At 51.8% G+C, this 17855-nt stretch overlaps 1 protein-coding gene across 1 annotated transcript in view; it reads right to left on the bottom strand.

Moving 5' to 3' along the window:
• Window positions 1-7562, bottom strand: part of LOC132402354 (uncharacterized) — a 64828-nt gene extending 57266 nt beyond the window's left edge. Inside the window, 1 exon segment of the mRNA XM_059985233.1 lies at window positions 5559-7562. Coding sequence (XP_059841216.1) covers window positions 5559-7544 — 1986 coding nt within the window. The 5' untranslated portion in view covers window positions 7545-7562.
• Window positions 7563-17855: the final 10293 nt, after the last annotated feature.

Here is a 17855-nt window from a genome sequence, read left to right on the forward strand (position 1 = left end):
AGTCAATTACCATAAATATCTGTATATTAAACAGTTAAATTAAAGTAGTGCAAAACAAATAAAATTTAAAGAGTGAGGTGGTGTTTATTGGTTTAATGTCCATTTAGGAGTCTATATGACAGAGGGGGAGAAGCTTTTCCTGAATCACTGAGTGTGTGCTGTCAGGCTTCTGTATCTCTTTCCCAACAGTAACAATGAGAAGAGGGCATGTCCTGGGTGATGGGGGTTCTTAATATTCGAAGCCACCTCTCTGAAGCACAGCTCTGTGAAGATGTCTTGGATACTACAGACGCTAGTACCCAAGATGGAGCTGCTTAATTTTAACCATTATCTGTAGCTTCGTCTGATCCTGTGCAGTAGCGTCACCCTGCCCCCTCCCCCATACCAGACAGTAATACAACCTGTCTGAATGCTCTCCACAGTACATCTGCAGAAGTTTTTGAGTATTTTAAGTGGCAAACAAAATCTCCTCAAACTCCTAATGAAATACAGGCACTGTATTGCTTTCGTTATAGCTGCATCGATATGTTCAGATTCAGATTCAGTTTATTGTCGTTTAGAAACCACAAATGCAATGCAGTTAAAAAATGAGACAACATTCCTCCAAAATGATATCACAAAAGCATATGACAAAACAGAGTACACTAGAAAATCCACATAACGTTTGGCAATCCCCAATCCAGAGTCCGGAGAGGCTGCTGTGTTTTAATATCACGCTACCGTCTTAGCGCGTTCCCCAGAAAGGAGCTCCAAACCCACCAGACAAACAAGACCAAAAACTAAAGCTACAAGACCTGCGCAAAACCACATAGTTACAACATATAGTTACAACAGTGCAAACAATAGCATAATTGATAAAAAAAACAGACTATGGACACGGTAAAAATAGTCCAAAGATGTTAAAGGACTACAAGTTTGTGTTGGGACCAGGTTTGATCCTCAGAGATCTTGACACCCAGGAACTTGAAACTGCTCACTCTCTCCAGTCCTCCATTCACAATTGTACAGGAGTTTGCAGCAGGGACTGAAAGTGATACTTCAGTATTTCCATCATTCCATTGGAGAATATTTTTGAGAATCCTCTGTGGTGTAGTATAATCACATCAGTGGCAGTAAAAAGGTTGGGAAAGATATGAGGGGTGATTGGTAAGTTCTTGGCCTAGGGTCGACGGCGTCAATTTTAGAAAACCTAGCACATCTATTTTTCCTACATTTTCACACTTAGTCCAGCGATTGTGGAGCATACGGATCCCTTCTTCGTAGAAGTTGACATCTTGCACCTCCAGAAATGGTCCACAGCAGGGGTGATTGATATGTTTGTGGCCTAAGGTAAAAGGAGATGAGTTATTAACTTCAAACTTCCTGCATTTTCACTCAAAGAGTTGAACTGCACATGCATGTATCGAGAGCTGTATAACTCTACTCCTTCCACCTTAGGCCACAAACTTATTAATCACCCCTGCTGTGGACCACCTGGGGTCCAAGACACTCTCATTACATGCACGTGCAGGACAACTCTTTAAGTGATAATGCAGAAAGTTTGAAGTTAATAACTCATCTCCTTCTACCTTAGGCCACAAGCTTATCAATCACCCCTGCTGTGGACCACTTCTACAAAGAAGGGATCCGTATGCTCCACGACCGTTGGACTAAGTGTGTACACGTAGGAGGGGACTATATTGAAAAATAAATGTGCCAGGTTTTCTAAAATTGACTCCTTCTACCTTAGGCCATGAACTTATCAATCACCCCTCATAGAGATGAACCTGTGCTGAATGGCATCAGCAGCATTTGGAATGAAACTAAATATTGTTCTGTGGATGTATTGAATTATTCTCACAGGCATTTTCATTGCCACTGTGGACCCAACATCCTGAAATGTTTCTCCAATTTTTTTCCCTTGTTCCTTCCTGGGACAATCTCTCATATCCTCACCACAATCAAAAGCCATACTCTCTCATTTTGCTACCTTTTATTTATCACCATTAAGCTGCTCTTCAGTGCCTGAAGCCACCATCCCAGATCTGAGTCCTCCTTGGATAATCCCACTCCCATTATTTACAGTTCTCTTCACATTCTCAAATGGACGTATAAAGGCACTTATTGCTGCCTAATGTAGAGTAGCATTATCAACGGACTCCTTTCCTACTAAAGACAGTGTTGACACAAGGTTGGCAACATATTAGTCTTGATTGACACATTGTCACCATCTGTCCCACTCACTGTTGCAATGGAGGTGTAAGAGCATTAACACTATATTACAGGTTGCTCTCTCTGCCCCTCTCTTTCCCTTCTTATGTCAAATCATCCTGTCTCAGTCACTACCTATCTTGTGCCTAAATTAAGTTTCCAGAGGCTTGATGTGTGTTACCAATGCAGAAACACAGCAAGTAGTACAGCAGGTAGCAGGTGGAATGGCACACAGGCATAGCGGTTAGCACAGTCACTTTTACAGAGCCCGCGATCACCGATCAATGTTCAATTCCTGCTACTGTCTGTAAGGAGTTTGTATGTTCTCCTGGTGACCCTGTGCATTTCCTCCCACATTCCAAAGACTAGGATGGGTCAGCTATGGGCATGCTATATTGCGCTGGAAATGTGACGACACGTGTGGGCTGCCCCCAGCACAATCGTCACTGATTTGTTTTCATGTAAGTGTGATTTTAAAAAGCCAGTCTTATCACAGCTCCAGTGATTAGAGTTCAATCCTGACTTCCTGTGCAGAGTCTGCAAATTCTCCCTGTGATTGTCTGAGTTATCCCCACAATCTAGTTTTCTCCCATGTTGGTTGATTGGCAGGTTCAATTAGTTATTGGCTACTATAAATTGCCCCTACTATGGGTGGGTGGTAGGTGAATCAGACAGAAATTAATTGGTATCTGATAGAGAATTCCTTGCAGAGAAATAACTGGAGGAACATGCGATTACTCTGAGAGCTAGCATAGACTCTATAGGCTAAAAGGGCTCTGTTCATGCATGAATAAAGATCATGAAAAATACTTCATGGATCCTGCAGTATAAAACAGCTGTGACCAATCAATTGTTGATCAAAAAAGGAGTTTGGAAAACACTAGATTTAATGAGATTACAGAAAAGTGTTACAGTCATCTGTGTGACATTTAACCACTGAGAAAAAAAGTCTTATCGAAAAGCTCGGTTGAAGTGGTAACTTTCAAAGCAAATTGCATCCATGACAAATACCACAAAGGGCTTGCTTCTCTACATTATCCTAGAGTTCTGTCTGAATTAAACGTAGTGTAACCCTTACCCACAGGCTGGTATATGTCTAGGGGAAAAAGGGGATCCAGCCACTCTCCAACCCACCTCCCGTACACGCAGGAGCTGTGAGAATCGAGTTTACGCCTCGAGCCCGCCAACAGTATCAAATCCACAACAAATACCGTTATGAAATACACTTTAAAGAGTTTACTAAAATTAAAAAGAGTAGTAAGCAATACAATATATATACACAAGGAAAAAAAACAAAAGGCGCCACTTATCAAAGTTCAGTCTGTTTAGTGCACTCGTTGGAGCTCAATCAACGAACCAATCGACCCATCCGGCCGTCGCACCTGGGACCACCCCGGTGGTCTTACGAGCAGTCCAGCACACGTCCACCTTCTTCGTCTCTTCCTCGGCCTCTCCCCGAAAAACCCGCGAAAACCCCTCCCCCAAGTTCCCAGCATCACAAGACACAATGACATTCCCCATTGATTAACAAATGAATACAATTACCATATTAGCCATTCTAAAGTGAAACAACGGCTGGAGAAACACTTATCCGACAAAGAAACATTCCTACTTGTAACAAACCAAAGAGGCCATTTTGAGTAACATACCCAGGACATTGTACATTCTCTCCCCACCAGCAAATGTCATGCCCTCATGGCATTACTAGAGGTCCCCAAAGCTTCTTGCAACACACAAAACCCAACCCAGGTGCAGAAGGCAATGACATAACTACCCAGAGCAGTAGAAATCACACTCGGTTCTCCCGGTACCACATAGGTCAACCGCTCCGGGGGGCGCCTAATCCTCTGAGATCTCCATACCCCTTCTGCCCCACTGGGCTCCCTCGTCACCTGCGAACCCACTGTCTCGGACACCCCAGGTCTACCTGACAGACCCGCACCCCCTTCCTCACAGGGGTCCTCCCTCACCCGAGATCTCTGCGGCTCATGCTCAGGTTCCACCCTCTCTCCCACCAATGTAAGCTGCCTCTCCATCTGACCCTCAAGACCTTCCCTCCTCTCACCCAATTCAGTATGGGAAGGGCCAGGAGCCTCCTCTCCTGGTACTGGAGCACCAGCGAATGGGAACGGGACCCACTCATCTGAGTCGTCCTCCTCTGAATCGGTAGCCATTCCGGAGTGAGGGACCTGTCCCCGCTCTTCAGCAGCGGGCTCTTCCCGTTCTGCGCTCCCTCGCAGAGTCCTTGTACTGGGCGTAACCTCCCACTCGGGCTCCTTATCCACCTGCACCGATCGCCCCAGCGGCAGCAGGTGATTCCTATGGAGTACCTTGATAGGCCCTTTTCCATCCTCGGGTTTCACCCGGTAAACTGGCAGGTTCGGCATCTGGCTCTCTATTACATAGGGGCTGGCCGCCCATCGATCTGCCAACTTGTGCTTACCAGGGAGTCCCAAATTCCGTAAAAGGACCCGGTCGCCCGGTAATAATTGTACAAACTTCACCTTTCGATCATACCGCATCTTATTCCGCTGATTTTGTTTGGTAGCCGCCGCCTCGGCCAACTCGTACGCCCGCTGTAACTCCCTCTTCATGTCGGACACGTACTTTAGATGGGACTTCCCGGGAAATTCACCCACTCCACCTCCAAAACACACGTCAATGGGCAACCTCGCTTCCCGCCCAAACATCAGATAATAGGGTGAATACCCTGTAGCCTCATTGCGAGTACAATTGTAACAGTGAACCAATTGTCCAATATGACGACTCCACCTGCTTTTCTGCCCAATCTCCAGCGTCCCGAGCATATCCAACAGGGTCCTGTTGAATCTCTCTGGCTGAGGATCTCCCTGTGGGTGGTAAGGGGTAGTCCTGGATTTCTCAACCCCAAGCATAGTCAGTAATTCCTGGATAAGGCGGCTCTCAAAGTCCCGCCCCTGATCACTATGGATTCGCCTGGGAAGGCCGTAATGCACAAAGTACTTCTCCCATAACACCTTCGCCACTGTCGTCGCCTTCTGATCATTGGTGGGAAATGCCTGAGCATAGCGAGTGCAATGATCGGTGATGACTAATACATTCGCGGTGTTGCTGGTGTCAGGCTCAATCGACAGGAAATCCATACATACCAGGTCCAGAGGTCCCGCACTCTGCAAGTGCGACAGTGGAGCTGCCAATGCTGGCAGGGTCTTCCTCTGGATGCAACGACGGCATCCCCTACAGTATTCTTCGACGTCCCCCCTCATCGGGGGCCAGTAGAACCGGTCTTTGAGTAATCCATATGTCTTTTCCACCCCCAAATGTCCAGAAGTATCATGTAAGGCCTGGAGTACAGTCTGGCGATACTCCTCCGGCAGGACCAGTTGCCAACAGCGGGGTTGGTCCGGAGGCGTTGTTACCCGGTACAAGATTTTGTTCTTTAACTTCAACCGAGACCACTCCTTCAACAACAGAGGCACGTATGGGTGTTTCGCCTTCTCAGCCAACGCCCCATCCCCCTTCTCGACCGCTCTCCACACTGTGCCAATGCCCGGGTCATTTTGCTGAGCAGTTGCCACTTCCCCCGGACTCAGTTCCGGCAACTGTTTAGTCCCCAGAGCGGTCAGGTCACAGTAAACTAGGGGTATGGCGTCGTCAAAAACCCCCAAATGGTCCACGGCTCGTTCCAGCCTCCCTCTTCCCTCGGCCTTCACGGTGATAACAAACTGACACATCGCCTTCACTCCAGGGGCAGGGACACTCTCCCACTCCTCGTCCCTCTCCTCCTCCCCCGGCTCCCGACGAGACAATGCATCTGCATCGATATTCTTGCTTCCGGGGCGGTACCTCAGGCTGAAATCATATACCGACAATGCCGCCAGCCACCGATGTCCTGTGGCATCCAGCTTCGCCGAAGTCAAAATATAAGTGAGAGGATTGTTATCCGTTCTCACCTCAAACTTGGCTCCGTAAAGGTAATCGCTCAGCTTGTCCACCACCGCCCACTTCAGCGCCAGGAACTCCAACTTGTGAGTGGGATAGTTTCTCTCCGATGGCGACAAGCTTCGGCTGACAAAGGCTACCGGCCTCAATGCTTTGCCATGCTCCTGGTACAGAACAGCCCCGAGACCCTCTCGGCTGGCATCCGTGTGCAGCACATATGGCTTCTGGGGATCGGCAAAAGCCAACACCGGGGCCTGGGTCAGTGCCCTTTTCAAAGATCGGAACGCCTCTTCACATTGATCATCCCATCTCGAGCCAAAAGGTTCCACCAGGTTCCAGTATCCTCCAGCATCCTGCCTCTGGTTCCCCGTCCTCTTCTTCCCCACCGGGGGATAGCCACACAACAGCTGAGTCAACGGGTGACACACTTTGGCGTATCCTTTCACAAATCGCCGGTAATACCCACAGAACCCCAAAAATGAGCGCAGAGCACCCACTTTCTGGGGTCTCAGCCAGGTGGTCACGGCCTCTATCTTGGTTGGATCAGTAGCCACTCCCTCTCGCGAAATGATATGGCCAATGTAGTTAACCGACGACTTGCAGAACTGGCATTTGTCCAGGGAAAGCTTCAACCCTTCTTCATTAAGCCGGCCCAACACCTTCAACAGTCTCTCCTCATGTTCCTCCAAAGTCGATCCAAACACTATCAAATTGTCCAGGTACACCAGCACCTCCAACAGATTCATATCCCCCACAGTTCTCTCCATGAGCCTCTGGAAGGTGGCTGGGGCTCCGGATATGCCTTGGGGCATTCGTTCGAACTGAAAGAACCCCAGCGGGCAGATAAAAGCGGTCTTCTCTTTATCGGCCGCACTCATCGGGATCTGGTAATACCCACTTCTTAAATCCAGCACACTGAACCACTTCGCACCGCTCAGGCAGGCCAACGCATCCTCGACTCTTGGGACAGTATATTGATCAGGGACAGTTCGCCAATTCAACGTCCTGTAGTCAACACACATGCGCACTCGCCCATTCTTCTTCCGTGCCACCACTATTGGGGACGCATAAGGACTTCGAGACTCAGCTATGATTCCGGCCTCCTTCAACTTGCACAAGTGCTGTCGCACGTCCTCAACATCTGCCGGAGCCAGCCGCCGGGATCTCTCTCGGAACGGGGTGTCCTCCGTCACCCGGATGGTGTGGCGAGTGCTTTTGGAGCAGCCAACATCAAACTCGCCCCGAGAAAAAACAGCTTCCATCTTCAGCATCTTCTCCACTAGCCTGCGTTTCCACTCCGGCGACACTGGGGAATCCCCGAAGTTAAAGGCTTCAGCGGTCAGCTCCCTTCGATGCTCCGATCCCTCCCCGTTAGGGGTCCGCACTGGTGCGCTGGACATTACCGTCACCGGGAACAGATGTGCCAGCGGCATTCCCCTCTTAAAGGTGATTTCTCTTGCCGTGGTGTTCCTAACACTTATAGCTATACGCCTCGCATGTACCACCCCTGGTCTCTGCACTTCGGGCCTAGCCAGCACCCCCGCCGGAAATCGTGTCTCCCCTTCAAGATCGTCTGGGGCGTCTACTAACAGGGCTTCTCCCGTCGGCACTCCTGGGAATCTGGGGGTCCCCATCACTAGGGCTACCTCCCCGGGTCGGATCACCTTGGGCCTCGCCTGCGTACACCACACCGTCCCTCGTTTACACTCCAGATCCAGCCCTTGGGAGGCAACCCCTTCTGCGAACACTGCTCGAAACACTGGATGCACCGAGGGGGTCTCCAGAAAGTCTTCCCCCCCTTTCTCCTTACAAGCCGTCGCACAACTGGGGAGTTAGTCCCCACCAGGAGGGCAGCACCACCGGTTTCCACCGGGTCAGGACACACCAACACCAACGTCTCAATAGCTTCCGACACTCCCACATCGCCCTCCGAGAACTCCAATCTCACCGATAGGTACCCATCGTACGGGTAGTCACCCTCGCTCACACCCCAAATCTGCAGGGCGTCAAATGGTGTTACGGGCAAATGCTTTAGATGTTGATTGTAGAAAGACCGGTACAATAAGGTCACCTGCGATCCAGTATCAAGAACGGCTTTTGCGTAAACTCCCTCTATCCGTAGACCCACACTGGCACGGGGTCCTACCAGCCCATCCGGAACAGAGGCGTGGGCACCCGGTGGTCTTCCGGCTGATCTCTGGGAACGTGTTCCTCCAGAGGCTCCAGTCCATTCCCTCACTGAGCCTCTCCTAAGTTTCCCCGACACCTCTCCCTTCTTAGTCGCAGGGGGGCTTGTCCTCCGCGGGACTCCTTGTCTCTCACAATCACACCTAAAGTGACCCTCCTCTCCACAGCTATAGCACACCCTTGGCCTTCCACAGTCCCGCCTGAAATGCCCCTCTTTCCCACAGTTAAAGCACACACTGCCGGCCGCCCCTCCTCTCCCAGGACGGCTCCTGCTCCCAATCCACTGCACTGATCGCCCCTGAGAGTAGGTACCTCCCCTGTCCCTCCCCTCCAAAGGGGGTTCCCTACTCCCCGGGGGTTTGTCATTCCTCCACTCAGCCACCACTTCCTGTATCGCTGAGGATCGCTCCCGTAGGCCCGTGCCCCTTTTCCGCCCCAATGCTCTCTCTTCCTCTCGCACCTCTCTAATCAGTTGCCCGAAGGATGGAGGGGGACCTTTCCTATAAGCCTGCCGGATAGTCCATGCCACCTTGTCCTCCTCCAGAGAGCCACTGAATAGCTGACTCATCCTCACGCTAGCCACGTCAGTCGCCTTCACTACCCCCCGGCGCCGCAGCCCCGAGAGCATCCCCTCCATCCTAAATATGTACTCGGAGAGCTTTTCCCCTCTCCATTGTTCCAGGCGTTGAAACTCTGCTAAAAGCAGCCAGGGTTCCCCTGACAACCCAAACGCTCCCTCCAAAACTTCTAGGCAGTCCTCCACTGAGGCCCCAGGCTTCTCAGCTTTTAACTCCCGGATGGTTTTGGCTGCTAAACCCCTCAAACTTCCCAGCAATCGCTGCCTCTTCTCCTCCTCCGAGCCTGGCCACTCCTCTAACATCAAAGACGTTTGCTCGATCCAGGTCTCATAGTCCACCTCCCCGTCCGGAGTAGGCTTGGCTCCGGAGAACACCCCCAGCTTCAGCCGTGGCCTCTCGGCCACCCCCACCAGGGAGTTAAGTGCGGCTGCCAGCTCCGAGACTTCCACCCTACCTGGGGAGCGGGGCTTAGTCACGACTCCCTCCTCCCACCTCCCTTTACTAGTGCCGGGCACCTCTCTGGGGTCCACCTCTAGCTCTAACTCTTCCCCCGATGTCTCCTCAGCCTCATCCTGGTAGGAGTGGAGCCCCCACGGCCCCTCCTCCCCCGGTACGCTGACCGTCGCCGGCAGTCCCACCGTCCTGACTTCAGCACTCGTACGAACCAACACCCAGCTAGACTCTACCTCTTTACCACACCGTCTAGCTACCAATTCTACCTGCCCAATACCCTTCACCGAACTTAAACCCCGCACTATCGCGTCTCCTGAAACTCGAAAATCCACTTCGCTCACTACGCATGCGTACTGTACCGGTACACCTTCAAACCGGCACCAACAAACAAACTTGTCTCTGTCCATCTCCGCTCTGCTGCCTGCGCGATTCCACAGCCCCTGACAATCCAATCCGGGACGAGCACCCACAAATGTAACCCTTACCCACAGGCTGGTATATGTCTAGGGGAAAAAAGGGATCCAGCCACTCTCCAACCCACCTCCCGTACACGCAGGTGCTGTGAGAATCAAGTTTATGCCTCGAGCCCGCCAACAGTATCAAACCCGCAACAAATACCGTTATGACATACACTTTAAAGAGTTTACTAAAATTAAAAAGAGTAGTAAGCAATACAATATATATACACAAGGAAAAAAAACAAAAGGCGCCACTTATCAAAGTTCAGTCTGTTTAGTGCACTCGTTGGAGCTCAATCAACGAACCAATCGACCCCCCCGGCCGTCGCACCTGGGACCACCCCGGTGGTCTTACGAGCAGTCCAGCACACGTCCACCTTCTTCGTCTCTTCCTCGGCCTCTCCCCCAAAAACCCGCAAAAACCCCTCCCCCAAGTTCCCAGCATCACAAGACACAATGACATTCCCCATTGATTAACAAATGAATACAATTACCATATTAGCCATTCTAAAGTGAAACAACGGCTGGAGAAACACTTATCCGACAAAGAAACATTCCTACTTGTAACAAACCAAAGAGGCCATTTTGAGTAACATACCCAGGACATTGTACATTCTCTCCCCACCAGCAAATGTCATGCCCTCATGGCATTACTAGAGGTCCCCAAAGCTTCTTGCAACACACAAAACCCAACCCAGGTGCAGAAGGCAATGACATAACTACCCAGAGCAGTAGAAATCACACTCGGTTCTCCCGGTACCACATAGGTCAACCGCTCCGGGGGGCGCCTAATCCTCTGAGATCTCCATACCCCTTCTGCCCCACTGGGCTCCCTCGTCACCTGCGAACCCACTGTCTCGGACACCCCAGGTCTACCTGACAGACCCGCACCCCCTTCCTCACAGGGGTCCTCCCTCACCCGAGATCTCTGCGGCTCACGCTCAGGTTCCACCCTCTCTCCCACCAATGTAAGCTGCCTCTCCATCTGACCCTCAAGACCTTCCCTCCTCTCACCCAATTCAGTATGGGAAGGGCCAGGAGCCTCCTCTCCTGGTACTGGAGCACCAGCGAATGGGAACGGGACCCACTCATCTGAGTCGTCCTCCTCTGAATCGGTAGCCATTCCCGAGTGAGGGACCTGTCCCCGCTCTTCAGCAGCGGGCTCTTCCCGTTCTGCGCTCCCTCGCAGAGTCCTTGTACTGGGCGTAACCTCCCACTCGGGCTCCTTATCCACCTGCACCGATCGCCCCAGCGGCAGCAGGTGATTCCTATGGAGTACCTTGATAGGCCCTTTTCCATCCTCGGGTTTCACCCGGTAAACTGGCAGGTTCGGCATCTGGCTCTCTATTACATAGGGGCTGGCCGCCCATCGATCTGCCAACTTGTGCTTACCAGGGAGTCCCAAATTCCGTAAAAGGACCCGGTCGCCCGGTAATAATTGTACAAACTTCACCTTTCGATCATACCGCATCTTATTCCGCTGATTTTGTTTGGTAGCCGCCGCCTCGGCCAACTCGTACGCCCGCTGTAACTCCCTCTTCATGTCGGACACGTACTTTAGATGGGACTTCCCGGGAAATTCACCCACTCCACCTCCAAAACACACGTCAATGGGCAACCTCGCTTCCCGCCCAAACATCAGATAATAGGGTGAATACCCTGTAGCCTCATTGCGAGTACAATTGTAACAGTGAACCAATTGTCCAATATGACGACTCCACCTGCTTTTCTGCCCAATCTCCAGCGTCCCGAGCATATCCAACAGGGTCCTGTTGAATCTCTCTGGCTGAGGATCTCCCTGTGGGTGGTAAGGGGTAGTCCTGGATTTCTCAACCCCAAGCATAGTCAGTAATTCCTGGATAAGGCGGCTCTCAAAGTCCCGCCCCTGATCACTATGGATTCGCCTGGGAAGGCCGTAATGCACAAAGTACTTCTCCCATAACACCTTCGCCACTGTCGTCGCCTTCTGATCATTGGTGGGAAATGCCTGAGCATAGCGAGTGTAATGATCGGTGATGACTAATACATTCGCGGTGTTGCTGGTGTCAGGCTCAATCGACAGGAAATCCATACATACCAGGTCCAGAGGTCCCGCACTCTGCAAGTGCGACAGTGGAGCTGCCAATGCTGGCAGGGTCTTCCTCTGGATGCAACGACGGCATCCCCTACAGTATTCTTCGACGTCCCCCCTCATCCGGGGCCAGTAGAGCCGGTCTTTGAGTAATCCATTTGTCTTTTCCACCCCCAAATGTCCAGAATTATCATGTAAGGCCTGGAGTACAGTCTGGCGATACTCCTCCGGCAGGACCAGTTGCCAACAGCGGGGTTGGTCCGGAGGCGTCGTTACCCGGTACAAGATTTTGTTCTTTAACTTCAACCGAGACCACTCCTTCAACAACAGAGGCACGTATGGGTGTTTCGCCTTCTCAGCCAACGCCCCATCCCCCTTCTCGACCGCTCTCCACACTGTGCCAATGCCCGGGTCATTTTGCTGAGCAGTTGCCACTTCCCCCGGACTCAGTTCCGGCAATTGTTTAGTCCCCAGAGCGGTCAGGTCACAGTAAACTAGGGGTATGGCGTCGTCAAAAACCCCCAAATGGTCCACGGCTCGTTCCAGCCTCCCTCTTCCCTCGGCCTTCACGGTGATAACAAACTGACACATCGCCTTCACTCCAGGGGCAGGGACACTCTCCCACTCCTCGTCCCTCTCCTCCTCCCCCGGCTCCCGACGAGACAATGCATCTGCATCAATATTCTTGCTTCCGGGGCGGTACCTCAGGCTGAAATCATATACCGACAATGCCGCCAGCCACCGATGTCCTGTGGCATCCAGCTTCGCCGAAGTCAAAATATAAGTGAGAGGATTGTTATCCGTTCTCACCTCAAACTTGGCTCCGTAAAGGTAATCGCTCAGCTTGTCCACCACCGCCCACTTCAGCGCCAGGAACTCCAACTTGTGAGTGGGATAGTTTCTCTCCGATGGCGACAAGCTTCGGCTGACAAAGGCTACCGGCCTCAATGCTTTGCCATGCTCCTGGTACAGAACAGCCCCGAGACCCTCTCGGCTGGCATCCGTGTGCAGCACATATGGCTTCTGGGGATCGGCAAAAGCCAACACCGGGGCCTGGGTCAGTGCCCTTTTCAAAGATCGGAATGCCTCTTCACATTGATCATCCCATCTCGAGCCAAAAGGTTCCGCCGGGTTCCAGTATCCTCCAGCATCCTGCCTCTGGTTCCCCGTCCTCTTCTTCCCCACCGGGGGATAGCCACACAACAGCTGAGTCAACGGGTGACACACTTTGGCGTATCCTTTCACAAATCGCCGGTAATACCCACAGAACCCCAAAAATGAGCGCAGAGCACCCACTTTCTGGGGTCTCAGCCAGGTGGTCACGGCCTCTATCTTGGTTGGATCAGTAGCCACTCCCTCTCGCGAAATGATATGGCCAATGTAGTTAACCGACGACTTGCAGAACTGGCATTTGTCCAGGGAAAGCTTCAACCCTTCTTCATTAAGCCGGCCCAACACCTTCAACAGTCTCTCCTCATGTTCCTCCAAAGTCGATCCAAACACTATCAAATTGTCCAGGTACACCAGCACCTCCAACAGATTCATATCCCCCACAGTTCTCTCCATGAGCCTCTGGAAGGTGGCTGGGGCTCCGGATATGCCTTGGGGCATTCGTTCGAACTGAAAGAACCCCAGCGGGCAGATAAAAGCGGTCTTCTCTTTATCGGCCGCACTCATCGGGATCTGGTAATACCCACTTCTTAAATCCAGCACACTGAACCACTTCGCACCGCTCAGGCAGGCCAACGCATCCTCGACTCTTGGGACAGTATATTGATCAGGGACAGTTCGCCAATTCAACGTCCTGTAGTCAACACACATGCGCACTCGCCCATTCTTCTTCCGTGCCACCACTATTGGGGACGCATAAGGACTTCGAGACTCAGCTATGATTCCGGCCTCCTTCAACTTGCACAAGTGCTGTCGCACGTCCTCAACATCTGCCGGAGCCAGCCGCCGGGATCTCTCTCGGAACGGGGTGTCCTCCGTCACCCGGATGGTGTGGCGAGTGCTTTTGGAGCAGCCAACATCAAACTCGCCCCGAGAAAAAACAGCTTCCATCTTCAGCATCTTCTCCACTAGCCTGCGTTTCCACTCCGGCGACACTGGGGAATCCCCGAAGTTAAAGGCTTCAGCGGTCAGCTCCCTTCGATGCTCCGATCCCTCCCCGTTAGGGGTCCGCACTGGTGCGCTGGACATTACCGTCACCGGGAACAGATGTGCCAGCGGCATTCCCCTCTTAAAGGTGATTTCTCTTGCCGTGGTGTTCCTAACACTTATAGCTATACGCCTCGCATGTACCACCCCTGGTCTCTGCACTTCGGGCCTAGCCAGCACCCCCGCCGGAAATCGTGTCTCCCCTTCAAGATTGTCTGGGGCGTCTACTAACAGGGCTTCTCCCGTCGGCACTCCTGGGAATCTGGGGGTCCCCATCACTAGGGCTACCTCCCCGGGTCGGATCACCTTGGGCCTCGCCTGCGTACACCACACCGTCCCTCGTTTACACTCCAGATCCAGCCCTTGGGAGGCAACCCCTTCTGCGAACACTGCTCGAAACACTGGATGCACCGAGGGGGTCTCCAGAAAGTCTTCCCCCCCTTTCTCCTTACAAGCCGTCGCACAACTGGGGAGTTAGTCCCCACCAGGAGGGCAGCACCACCGGTTTCCACCGGGTCAGGACACACCAACACCAACGTCTCAATAGCTTCCGACACTCCCACATCGCCCTCCGAGAACTCCAATCTCACCGATAGGTACCCATCGTACGGGTAGTCACCCTCGCTCACACCCCAAATCTGCAGGGCGTCAAATGGTGTTACGGGCAAATGCTTTAGATGTTGATTGTAGAAAGACCGGTACAATAAGGTCACCTGCGATCCAGTATCAAGAACGGCTTTTGCGTAAACTCCCTCTATCCGTAGACCCACACTGGCACGGGGTCCTACCAGCCCATCCGGAACAGAGGCGTGGGCACCCGGTGGTCTTCCGGCTGATCTCTGGGAACGTGTTCCTCCAGAGGCTCCAGTCCATTCCCTCACTGAGCCTCTCCTAAGTTTCCCCGACACCTCTCCCTTCTTAGTCGCAGGGGGGCTTGTCCTCCGCGGGACTCCTTGTCTCTCACAATCACACCTAAAGTGACCCTCCTCTCCACAGCTATAGCACACCCTTGGCCTTCCACAGTCCCGCCTGAAATGCCCCTCTTTCCCACAGTTAAAGCACACACTGCCGGCCGCCCCTCCTCTCCCAGGACGGCTCCTGCTCCCAATCCACTGCACTGATCGCCCCTGAGAGTAGGTACCTCCCCTGTCCCTCCCCTCCAAAGGGGGTTCCCTACTCCCCGGGGGTTTGTCATTCCTCCACTCAGCCACCACTTCCTGTATCGCTGAGGATCGCTCCCGTAGGCCCGTGCCCCTTTTCCGCCCCAATGCTCTCTCTTCCTCTCGCACCTCTCTAATCAGTTGCCCGAAGGATGGAGGGGGACCTTTCCTATAAGCCTGCCGGATAGTCCATGCCACCTTGTCCTCCTCCAGAGAGCCACTGAATAGCTGACTCATCCTCACGCTAGCCACGTCAGTCGCCTTCACTACCCCCCGGCGCTGCAGCCCCGAGAGCATCCCCTCCATCCTAAATATGTACTCGGAGAGCTTTTCCCCTCTCCATTGTTCCAGGCGTTGAAACTCTGCTAAAAGCAGCCAGGGTTCCCCTGACAACCCAAACGCTCCCTCCAAAACTTCTAGGCAGTCCTCCACTGAGGCCCCAGGCTTCTCAGCTTTTAACTCCCGGATGGTTTTGGCTGCTAAACCCCTCAAACTTCCCAGCAATCGCTGCCTCTTCTCCTCCTCCGAGCCTGGCCACTCCTCTAACATCAAAGACGTTTGCTCGATCCAGGTCTCATAGTCCACCTCCCCGTCCGGAGTAGGCTTGGCTCCGGAGAACACCCCCAGCTTCAGCCGTGGCCTCTCGGCCACCCCCACCAGGGAGTTAAGTGCGGCTGCCAGCTCCGAGACTTCCACCCTACCTGGGGAGCGGGGCTTAGTCACGACTCCCTCCTCCCACCTCCCTTTACTAGTGCCGGGCACCTCTCTGGGGTCCACCTCTAGCTCTAACTCTTCCCCCGATGTCTCCTCAGCCTCATCCTGGTAGGAGTGGAGCCCCCACGGCCCCTCCTCCCCCGGTACGCTGACCGTCGCCGGCAGTCCCACCGTCCTGACTTCAGCACTCGTACGAACCAACACCCAGCTAGACTCTACCTCTTTACCACACCGTCTAGCTACCAATTCTACCTGCCCAATACCCTTCACCGAACTTAAACCCCGCACTATCGCGTCTCCCGAAACTCGAAAATCCACTTCGCTCACTACGCATGCGTACTGTACCGGTACACCTTCAAACCGGCACCAACAAACAAACTTGTCTCTGTCCATCTCCGCTCTGCTGCCTGCGCGATTCCACAGCCCCTGACAATCCAATCCGGGATGAGCACCCACAAATGTAACCCTTACCCACAGGCTGGTATATGTCTAGGGGAAAAAAGAGATCCAGCCACTCTCCAACCCACCTCCCGTACACGCAGGTGCTGTGAGAATCAAGTTTATGCCTCGAGCCCGCCAACAGTATCAAACCCGCAACAAATACCGTTATGACATACACTTTAAAGAGTTTACTAAAATTAAAAAGAGTAGTAAGCAATACAATATATATACACAAGGAAAAAAAACAAAAGGCGCCACTTATCAAAGTTCAGTCTGTTTAGTGCACTCGTTGGAGCTCAATCAACGAACCAATCGACCCATCCGGCCGTCGCACCTGGGACCACCCCGGTGGTCTTACGAGCAGTCCAGCACACGTCCACCTTCTTCGTCTCTTCCTCGGCCTCTCCCCGAAAAACCCGCGAAAACCCCTCCCCCAAGTTCCCAGCATCACAAGACACAATGACATTCCCCATTGATTAACAAATGAATACAATTACCATATTAGCCATTCTAAAGTGAAACAACGGCTAGAGAAACACTTATCCGACAAAGAAACATTCCTACTTGTAACAAACCAAAGAGGCCATTTTGAGTAACATACCCAGGACATTGTACAGTAGTATAATAATTAGAAAACATTTCCCTTTCCAATGGTACAGTGGAAGGTGTGTCACTGATGTAGCAGTTTGGTGCAGAACACTGCCCTGAGTGACAGCTGCTACATATCCTGAAGCTGAGATAATTAAAACTATTTTTCTTTGTGTTGACAATGTCTTTCCAGAGATCTATATTGATATCAGGTTTACTCAGGCTTCCTGGTCACTACAGAATCAGGCCCTTCAGCCCAACTGGTCCATGCTATTCAAGATGACCATTCAAGCAAGTCAATCGTTCCAACATTTGGTCCATAACCTTCTAAACCTTTCATATCCTTGTACCTATCCAGTTGCCTTTTAAAAGTTGTTGTGCTTGCCTCAACCACTTCCTCTACCAGTCAATACCACCCTTGTGTAAAAAAAGTGTCTCTTAAGTTGCTATTAAATTTTTCTATTTGCTCCTTAAATCTGTATCCTCTTGTTCTTCATTCCCTAACTTTGGGCAAAATGCTGAGCATGTTCAACCTGTCTATGCCCCTCATTATTGTAATCAACGCTGTAAGATCCCTTCAGTCTTCTATGCTCCAAGGAAATAAGTACCAGCCTGTCCAACCTCTTGCTATAACTTATTTTCTCATGTCCTGCCAACATCCTTGTAAGCTTTCCAGTTTTAATAACGTCTTCCTTATAGCAGTGTGACCCAAACTGACCAAAGTACTCCAAATGAAGCCTCACCAGAGTCTTGTATAAGTGGACCAAGACCTCCCAACTTTCAAACTCAATACCCTGACTAATGACAGCATGCCAAAAAAAATTCTTCACCACCCTATCAACTTGTAACTCGACTTCCAGGGAAATTGGTTTATTGTTGTCACATGTACCAAGATACAGTGAAAAACTTGGTTTTGCAGGCATCCACACAGATCATT

This window comes from Hypanus sabinus, chromosome 11 (assembly GCF_030144855.1).
Source record: "Hypanus sabinus isolate sHypSab1 chromosome 11, sHypSab1.hap1, whole genome shotgun sequence".
NCBI classification, from domain to species: domain Eukaryota; kingdom Metazoa; phylum Chordata; class Chondrichthyes; order Myliobatiformes; family Dasyatidae; genus Hypanus; species Hypanus sabinus.